The sequence below is a fragment of the Oncorhynchus mykiss genome, chromosome 7 (genome assembly GCF_057628025.1).
Source record: "Oncorhynchus mykiss isolate SJ-2025 chromosome 7, ASM5762802v1, whole genome shotgun sequence".
NCBI lineage: Eukaryota > Metazoa > Chordata > Actinopteri > Salmoniformes > Salmonidae > Oncorhynchus > Oncorhynchus mykiss.
The window spans coordinates 11,792,501-11,802,768 of NC_143028.1; the positions used below are offsets into that span (position 1 = coordinate 11,792,501).

Genomic DNA, 10,268 nt, shown 5'->3' on the forward strand with positions numbered 1-10,268 from the left:
CTCTCTATCTCTCTCGCTCCCTCTCTCTCTCTCGCTCCCTCTCTCTCTCTTCCTCTCTCTCTCTCGCTCCCTCTCTCTCTCTCCCTCTCTCTCGCTCCCTCTCTGTCGCCCTCTTCCTCTCTCTCTCTCTCTCGCGCCCTCGCTCTCTCTCTCTCGCTCCCTCTCTCTCTCGCTCCCTCTCTCTCTCGCTCCCTCTCTCTCTCGCTCCCACTCCGTCTCGCTCCCTCTCTCTCTCACCCTCTCTCTCACCCTCTCCCTCTCCCTCTCTCCCTCGCTCCCTCTCTCTCGCTCTCTCTCACTCCCTCTCTCTCGCTCCCTCTCTCTCGCTCCCTCTCTCTCGCTCTCTCTCGCTCCCTCTCTCTCGCTCCCTCTCTCTCTCTCGCTCCCTCCCTCTCTCTCGCTCCTTCTCCCTCTCTCTCGCTCCCTCTCTCTCACTCTCTCGCTCCCTCTTCCTCTCTCTTGCTCACTCTCTCTCCCTCTCTCACTCCCTCGTCCTCTCTTTCCCTCTCTCTCGCTCCCTCTCCCCTCCCTCTCTGTCTCTCGCTCCTTCTCCCTCTCTCTCCCTCTCTCTCTCCAGTAACATTCCATTAAAGGTGATAATACAATCATCAAGGTGATGCACTCAGCAGATGGGTGTTTGGCAGGAGTGGTGTGTATATGTGTGTGTGTGTGTGTGTGTGTGTGTGTGCGTGCGTGCGTGCGTGCGTGCATTTGTGCTGTCATGGAGCTGACACCTGCCCAATACACTGAGTATACCAAACACTAGGAACACCTTCGTTATATTGAGATGTCCTCAGAACAGCCTCAATTCATCAGGACACGGTCTCTACAAGTTGTTGAAAGCGTTACACAGAGATGCTGGTCCATGTTGACTCCAATGCTTCCCACAGTTGTGTCAAGTTGGCTGGATGTCCTTTGGGTGGTGGACCATTCTTGATACACAAGGGAAACTGTTGAGTGTGAAAAACCCAGCAGCGTTACAGTTCTTGACACAAACCAGTGTGCCTGGGACCTACTACCGTACTCGGTTCAAAGGCGCTTAAATATGTTGTCTTGCCCATTCACCCTCTGAATGGCACATATACACAATCCGTGTCTCAGCTGTCTTAAGGCTTAATTAAAAATCCTTCTTTAACCTGTCTCCTCCCCTTCATCTACACTGATTGAAGTGGATTTAACAAGTGACATCAATAAAGGATCATAGCTTTCACCTGGATTCACCTGGTCAGTCAATGTCAAGGAAAGAGCAGGTGTTCTTACTGTTTTGTACAGTCAGCGTATAAGTCAGATCTGGCCAGTAGGGTTAGTTCCACTGGTACCAAACACCTGGCAGTGAACACACACACACACACACACACATCGGGGAGTCTATTGAGCTATTGTACTAGATTAGTTATGATCAGTATAATGACTTCTATTTGCGTATTCAGTGCAGTTCAGGTTATTTAAAGCTGGAGCTCCTTTCTGTCCCTTGTGACTCAGAACACATTAATGATTCATCTGAAACAGTTCTGAACCAGCTAATACACACCATGGCAACTTAGACCCCATCACACACAGAGAGGCAGCAGCCTGGCGGATTAACCTGGGTGTGTATTGTGTGTGTGTGTGTGTGTGTGTGTGTGTGTGTATTCAAGCCTAATTTCGAGCAGTTGGCTAATTATCACATACTCTCTGATCTTGGATTAAACTACAGTCAAACCCCAGAAACACCATGGCAACCAGAGCGCCATGGAAACAGCAGAATAATAAATAAGCAGCACAGGAAAGGAGGTGTAAAATAGCCTACTATATGGGATAACAACAACATATCTAACCCTTTACATTTTAGCATCTTCAGGTTGCTGGGAGATGGTGTTCTTGGTGAAAAAACAGCTAAGGACGCTGGGAGTTGGTGTTTTTAGTGAGTGTGAAAGATAGCTGTAAAGATGGAGAACTACTCCCATGCCTATAGACAGAGAGAGGATAGAGGATAGAGGAGAGAGAGAGAGAGAGAGAGAGAGAGAGAGAGCGAGAGAGAGAGAGAGAGAGAGAGAGAGAGAGAGAGAGAGAGAGAGACCATCCCGGGGAAAACAGCTAAGAACGCTGGGAGATGAAAGAATGTGATGTGAAAGAATGCTGTAAAGGGAATCGAGATCCAAGATAGAGAACTACTCCCACACCTAGAGAGAGAGAGAGAGAGAGAGAGAGAGAGAGAGAGAGAGAGAGAGAGAGAGAGATAGAGAGAGAGACCGACCGGGGACATGTACCAGGGATGAAGAGATCGGAGATTGTGGGGGAGGAAAAAGAGAGACAAGCGAGAGGGCAGAAAACAAGAGTGAGACGGAGCGACGGAGAGAGGCAGAGCTGATGCAGCTCTAAGCAGAACGAATGTGCTTGGTTCTGCTGAAAATGGGTCATACATCTCAAGCGACTGCTCTCTCTCGCTCCTCTCCAATGAACCAGCATACACTCTATGCATGACTATAACATACCCTTCCCGCTTTACACTACACACTAAACACTACACACTACACACTAAACACTAAACTACACAGTTTAATATCCAGGCAGGGTGCCCAGGCCCCTTACGCAACATTTAAATCCTCTGGCATGAAAATGACCAATTGCACCAATAGAAGCCCAACTTATCCTTATAGACAGGGGCCAGCAGAGAGAGGCACCGCCTATACATCTGTAGGGGAAGCACTGCCACACATTACACATAAGTCAACAGAGAGAGAAAGAGAGAGAAAGAGAGACACACACACAAGGACACAGACTTTCACACCACTGATCTAAATATGAGGGGGGTTGTGCAGGCCACAGAAGGATAATGTCACCTGACATTTAATGCTCGGGTTGCCAGTGTGGCGTCAGGGTTTCTGCCTGGGTTGCCAGGTTTAGAGACTAAAGCTGAAATCCCGCCCTCAGTTGAGATTTTGGACCCCATCGCCATCTCTCTCTCTGTCCAGACAGAAAGGGGAAAGGGATAGAGGGAGAGATACTCTGCAGAGGGATGACAGACAGACAGACAGACAGACAGACAGACAGACAGACAGACAGACAGACAGACAGACAGACAGACAGACAGACAGACAGACAGACAGACAGAGAGAGAGAGAGAGAGAGAGAGAGAGAGAGAGAGAGAGAGAGAGAGAGAGAGAGAGAGAGAGAGAGAGAGGAAGGAAGGAAGGAAGGAAGGAAGGAAGGAAGGAAGGAAGGAAGGAAGGAAGGAAGGAAGGAAGGAAGGAAGGAAGGAAGGAAGGAAGAGGGGGATGATAGAGAGAGAGAGAGAGAGAGAGGGGGGGGGACTGTATGAGGGAGAGATGGAGGGATCATGAAGGTATGAAAATAAATGAAATGATGATGAAAAGGACCCCCAGAGGTTTGGTCTCCACCCAGCTAAATAAGTAGTCCTGTGTGTGTGTGTGTCCTCTGTTTAATTTAAAGAGAGGAGGTCTGGAAGTCATAACTCATTCAGAACAGACCATTTGATAAGAGTGAATATATTAGTTCATATACACTACTGTACTTTAAACACACACACGCCGCAGGCATGGACGCATGCACATATACACACACACACACACACATTATGTGCCACTCTCATGCTTACATTGAATCAATATGGCACAGTATAGCATTTACCCCAGCCACTGGGTCTGAGAGAGAGGGGGGAGAGAGAGAGAGCTGCATCCCTGTTTCACCCCACACCTGTGGAAAGAAATGGGTGTTTAAAAAAAGAAGAAGCCCTTTTTCTCCCCAATTTCATGGTATCCAATTGTTTTAGTAGCTACTGTCTTGTCTCTCGCTACAACTCCCGTACGGGCTCGGGAGAGACGAAGGTGGAAAGTCATGCGTCCTCCGATACACAACCCAACCAAGCCGCACTGCATCTTAACACAGCGCGCATCCAACCCGGAAGCCAGCCGCACCAGTGTGTCGGAGGAAACACTGTGCACCTGGCGACCCTGGCTACAGGAGTCGCTGGTGCGCGCTGAGACAAGGATATCCCTCCTGGCCAAACCCTCCCTAACCCGGACGACGCTAGGCCAATTGTGCGTCGCCCCACGGACCTCCCGGTCACGGCCGGTTACGACAGAGCCTGGGCACGAACCCAGAGTCTCTGGTAGTACAGCGCCCTTAACCACTGTGCCACCTCGAGAGGCCCAGAAATGGGTGTTTTTTAAACAATTTTAACCAAAGTGTGCGGTTAAAATTGGCAAAAACACACATTTCTTTCCACAGGGATGTGGGGTGAGACAGGGATGCAGCTTAAGCCCAACCCTCTTCAAATATATATATATATATATATATATATATATATATATATATATATCAACGAATTGGCGAGGCCACTAGAAGTCTTCAGCACCCGCCCTCACCCTACTAGAATCTGTAGTCAAATGTCTACTGTTTGCTGATGATCTGGTGCTTCTGTCACCAACCAAGGAGGGCCTACAGCAGCACCTAGATATTCTGCACAGATTCTGACAGACCTGGGCCCTGACAGTATTCCTCAGTGTTCCAAAAAACGTCCAGTCGCCAGGACCACAAATACAAATTTCATCTTGACACTGTTGCCCTAGAGCACACAAAAACTTTTCATACCCCGGCATAAACATCAGCGCCACAGGTAACTTCCACAAAGCTGTAAATGAGCTGAGAGACAAGGCAAGAAGGGCATTTTATGCCATCAAAAATAAACATAAATTCGACATACCAATTAGGATCTGGCTAAAAATACTTAAACCAGTTATAGAATCCAATGCCCTTTATGGTTGTGAGGTCTGGGGTCCGCTCACCAACCAAGAATTCACAAAATGGGACAAACATTTTGAGTTGCACTTATCCTCCTGCCTAATGTACGATATTAGAGACACATTTCCCTCAGATTACACAGATCCACAAATAATTTGAAAACAAACCCGATCTTGATAAACTCCCATATCTACTGGGTGAAATACCACAGTGTGCAATTACAGCAGCAAGATTTGTGCCCTGTTGCCACAAGAAAAGGGCAACCAGTGAAGAACAAACACCATGGCGGACTGTGGTGGACCCCTATCGGCCAGGCCTCCCCTTCCACTGTTGCCGGGGGATATGGAGGTGTGATGTCACAGTGTAGAGAATGTACTACATCTGTAACAACGCCTATAGAGACACACACAACCGGTCAAAAGTGTTAGCACCTCAATGTTTCCAGTTTTTATTGAAATTCACAGTTTATTGTCTTAATGTACTCTGAAATTAAAGCATAGAACAGCTAAACAATTGGAGACAAAAAAAGAAATCATGGAATTGTTTTGTTTAACAAAATTGTATCAACATCTTTGACTCTATATCTACATTTTTTTGATAAAAGTAGCCACCTTTTGCTGACATAACAGCCGAACACACATTCTTTCTACAATGGAAATCAAATATTGTTAGGAAAACTCTTCCCAACACTGTTGCAGAAGTTCCCACAAATGTGTTGCACCTGTAGGTTGCTTTGCGTTCACCCTTCTGCCCATTTCATCACAAACCAAGTATGGAGACTGTGCTGGCCATTCCATGATTTGAAGCCTGCCGTGTTGTTATTTTCTTCTAAGGTAGTTCTGACATAGCCTGGAGGTGTGTTCTGGGTCATTATATTGCTGTAGGATGAACCCCATAGCCTGGAGGTGTGTTCTGGGTCATTATCTTGCTGTAGGATGAACCCCATAGCCTGGAGGTATGTTCTGGGTCATTATCTTGCTGTAGGATGAACCCCATAGCCTGGAGGTGTGTCCTGGGTCATTATCTTGCTGTGGGATGAACCCCATAGCCTGGAGGTGTGTTCTGGGTCATTATCTTGCTGTGGGATGAACCCCATAGCCTGGAGGTGTGTTCTGGGTCATTATCTTGCTGTAGGATGAACCCCATAGCCTGGAGGTGTGTTCTGGGTCATTATATTGCTGTAGGATGAACCCCATAGCCTGGAGGTGTGTTCTGGGTCATTATATTGCTGTAGGATGAACCCCATAGCCTGGAGGTGTGTTCTGGGTCATTATCTTGCTGTAGGATGAACCCCATAGCCTGGAGGTGTGTTCTGGGTCATTATCTTGCTGTAGGATGAACCCCATAGCCTGGAGGTATGTTCTGGGTCATTATCTTGCTGTAGGATGAACCCCATAGCCTGGAGGTGTGTTCTGGGTCATTATCTTGCTGTAGGATGAACCCCATAGCCTGGAGGTGTGTTCTGGGTCATTATCTTGCTGTAGGATGAACCCCATAGCCTGGAGGTGTGTTCTGGGTCATTATCTTGCTGTAGGATGAACCCCATAGCCTGGAGGTGTGTTCTGGGTCATTATCTTGCTGTGGGATGAACCCCATAGCCTGGAGGTGTGTTCTGGGTCATTATCTTGCTGTGGGATGAACCCCATAGCCTGGAGGTGTGTTCTGGGTCATTATCTTGCTGTGGGATGAACCCCATAGCATGGAGGTGTGTTCTGGGTCATTATCTTGCTGTAGGATGAACCCCATAGCCTGGAGGTGTGTCCTGGGTCATTATATTGCTGTAGGATGAACCCCATAGCCTGGAGGTAGGTTCTGGGTCATAATCTTGCTGTAGGATGAACACCTGACCAACTAGGTGCACAACAGAGGGTATTGCAAGGCACTGCAAAATGCTGTGGTAGCCATTATGGGTCAGGGAGCCACTCACTCTGTGCAAGTCGTCGACTCTGGTTCCAGCAAAAAAGCCGCTGACCATCACGCTTCCTCCTCCATGTTTGACAGTTGCTGTCACACACTGAGGAACCATCCTTTCACCTACTCGACGGCGGACAAAAACCCTGTGTGATGAACCGAAGATTTCATCGGTCCATAAGACCGTCTTCCAGTCTTCAGTAGTCCACTGGCGGTGCTTCGTGGCCCAGGCAAGTCTCTTTTTCTTATTTTGCCATCTTAGCAATGGCCTTCATACTGTTACTCGACCTGTCAAACCTGCAGCTCGAAGTCTCCTCTTCACAGCTGAAACTGAGACTTGCTGACTTCGACCAGTGTTAAGCTGTGCTTGAAGCTGTTGTTCTATGAGCCACCTATCACGCAAGCTGTTGACTCTCAGAAACTTGTCTTCTGATTCTGTTGTGGCTTTGGCTCTGCCAGTCCTCTTCCTGTCAGAGTTCCCTCCAGTTTCCAAGTGCCTTTTGATGGTGTAGGAAACTGTACTCACTGACGCCTTGGGTTTCTTTGCAATTTCTCTAAAGGAAAGACCTACACTTTCAAGGGTTATAATGGTCTGTCTGTCTTCCTTTGTTAATTGCCTTTTTCTCACCATTATGATAGCAATATACTACTTCCTGCAGTACAATAGTGTCCAAATTATGCTTAAGAGGGTGTAGTAACAGTCTGTTCCAACACTGCTTTTATACAGACAGAGGGTTTGAGAATAATCAACAAACTTGGGACACCTGTAGGGATTGTTAGCGTCAACTTTCAAGGCTTAATTTAGGTCCATTGCTGCAGAACAGCTGTAAGTTGTTAACCCTTTACTTGTTCCCCGAGAAAAGGCTTTTTTTATAACTCTGAAATGTACCTTATTTTTCAGTTTTTGGTAATCCAAACTTCTTTAAAAAAAACATTTTTTTAACCTCTGGCAGTTTACCTCTTACCTTTATACCATTTCAGGTTATTCACTGGACTTTCAATAAAATGTCAATAAAAACTGGGAAAATGGGGGTGTTCTAAAACTTTTGACTGGTAGTGTACACGCACACAGAATGAATGACGTCACAGTGAGAAGGGGCGGTTGTTAAACTTATATCAGATCGAGATAAACAAGGATGGAGGTAAGTAGCCTACAGTTAGAGGATAACACATTCATGCACAGATGATACAAGTTGTGTGTGTGTGTGTGTGTGTGTGTGTGTGTGTGTGTGTGTGTGTGTGTGTGTGTGTGTGTGTGTGTGTGTGTGTGATGTGTGCCGCCTTTGACCATCATGGAATGAATTAGAAACAGGGAGGAGATGGAGGTGAGGAGAAAAGAGGAGGGAAGAAAGGAGAATGAAGAGGAGGAGGAAGAGGAAGGACTGAGAAGGTGGGGAGGTTGGGCACCATCCCCAGTGGGGTGAATTGGGGAAGAATGCGGTCCTGTTTTATGTGTTAGAAACAAAGAACACACCAACCATGTCTAAACCTATTAGGCTTAGGTTGTCACAACAACCTGTCAATATATTAGCATATAATAGATTATACTGCAGGAAACACATGTAGTTTTAGAAAAATGTTTTCTACTGGGCCAAACTCAGTGGGCTAGCAAACTGGTGGCCGGACTAGAGATCTGTTAGCACCGCTAGCAAAGAGAGAGTGAAAAGTCGTAAATTAGCTGATTGATCTGGGAGAATCGGTAACAAAGCAATTTAAACACCAGGACGAGAGGACCTCTCTCTCTCTCTCCTTTATCTCTCTCTCTCTCTCTCTCTCTCTCTCCTTTATCTCTCTCTCTCTCTGCAGTGACGGAATCCAGTGCTATGTAACGTTTTTTAAATTGTATTATTGTTGATGTTGTGTTGTGTTTCTTCTCACTTTTGTTCATTTCACTTGCTTTGGCATTGTAAACTTGTCTTTCCAAAACCAATAAAACCCAGTTGAATTGACTTGAGAGAGAGATTAGGACATGGCGTTAATAATCCATAATAACAACCATAGCCATCGCTGTCTCACCGACAGTCAATTCGTATCCTTCCATTTCGCCTTCATCTTCCTCCTCTCTCCACCCCCCCCCCCCCCTCAAATCCCGCAATAGCCACACCTCCCATCCTCCCTATCCGAGACACAGCCCCACACAGTCACCCCAGAGAGGGTAGAAAGAATCCTCCCACTGATCATACTAGTATAGCCACTAATAACCCAGTAGGTTAGTAGCTTGACAATACCACGCTTTTCTCCCTTATTAACAGATTGGTCTTAATCCGAAACGCAGCTTTATGGAAAGACTAGCCTATTTTCTGGTCAGCCTGCATTTAGCCAATTAGGCTACTCCTCTCCTCCTCTGAGAGAATGGACAGATGAGGATGGCAGTGCAGGCTACATGATGAGTGGTGTGGTGCCATTTTAGCACATCCTGTCAGTCGACTTTAGTCTAATATGATAGGTAGGCTAGCATTCACTTGTGTTGATGACATTGGCCTTCATTTTGAGAGAGAGAGAGCGAGAACGAGAAAGCAAATGTTTCGATATTGTGACACATAACCTACACCTACTGTATTTTTGGAGAGTTGTATTATGCTTGTGTCTGTCGAGGGTCGGCCATAAATGGATTCTCGTTGAACAACCATCATAGTCTACACCAAATAAAAATGTCCAAACGATATTCACAACACGGGTTTATGACAGGCTAACACGTAATTTATATTTCTATCATTAGGCCAACCAGTACCGGGGAAATATAATATTAAACCGGGGAAAAGCCCATCTCCCATCGCAGCTTACCTCCGCGAAAAACGCTTCCATTCTTCTCAATGTTGCTGCCCGGCGCGCGTGAAGTCAGTCGGTGGGCAGACGCTTGTCCCAGTGTTAACAGAGAACTAAATCACAGCGGGCACCGGGGAAGCTCGGGGTGGGTGGAGGTGGAATAGGCTCCTTGGTCCTGGTCGGTGGTGATTTCCATTCATTTGTAAACGTCCCGATTTAAATCCGAACGGCTACAATCCCTGATGTGTGTTCCCACCCAACGCCAACAGAGAGCAGAGAGAAATCAGAGAGAGAGAGAGAGAGAGAAAGAGAGGACACACACCTCTTCTCCGTGTGTGCCGCTATAAAAATGTAAGATACATCCCAAACAGGGAAGCCAACGGTTCCCTCTTCAGTCCTGACGGTGAACTGACGGACTCCACGGAGCGGCAACTGAGTGTGTGATTGTGTGAAAACGAATAATGGTAAGGATAATGATTATGAGAGACAGAGTGAGGTAGCAACGTTATCATCGCGTGCACATCTTTATCCAAACTGTTTGTCGCCACCACAACAGAGGCCCTGATACCCGAGTCTCAGGAATGCTATGTTTGTTTCTGAAGAGGAGGAAAATAACAGGATGTGAACAGAGCTGGGAGCCACACGCGCACACACACCCAGTTAATCATTGGGCTAGTAACCGAAAGGTTGCTGGATCGAATCCCCGAGCAGACAAGGTACAAATCTGTCGTTCTGCCCCTGAACAAGGCAGTTAACCCACTGTTCCCCGGTCGCCGAAGACGTGGATATCGATTATGGCAGCCCCGCCGCACCTCTCTGATTCAGAGGGGTTGGGTTAAATGCGGAAG

General features: G+C 46.9%; 1 protein-coding gene across 2 annotated transcripts in view; it reads right to left on the bottom strand.

The window, feature by feature from the left end:
- The window catches only part of myo10l1 (myosin X, like 1), an 81,872-nt gene extending 71,971 nt beyond the window's left edge, over positions 1-9,901 (bottom strand). For both annotated transcript variants that reach the window (XM_036982808.2, XM_036982807.2), the window contains exon 1: positions 9,439-9,901. In XM_036982808.2, coding sequence (XP_036838703.1) covers positions 9,439-9,459 — 21 coding nt within the window. In that variant the 5' untranslated portion in view covers positions 9,460-9,901. The remainder of the gene's footprint in view (positions 1-9,438) is intronic.
- Positions 9,902-10,268: the final 367 nt, after the last annotated feature.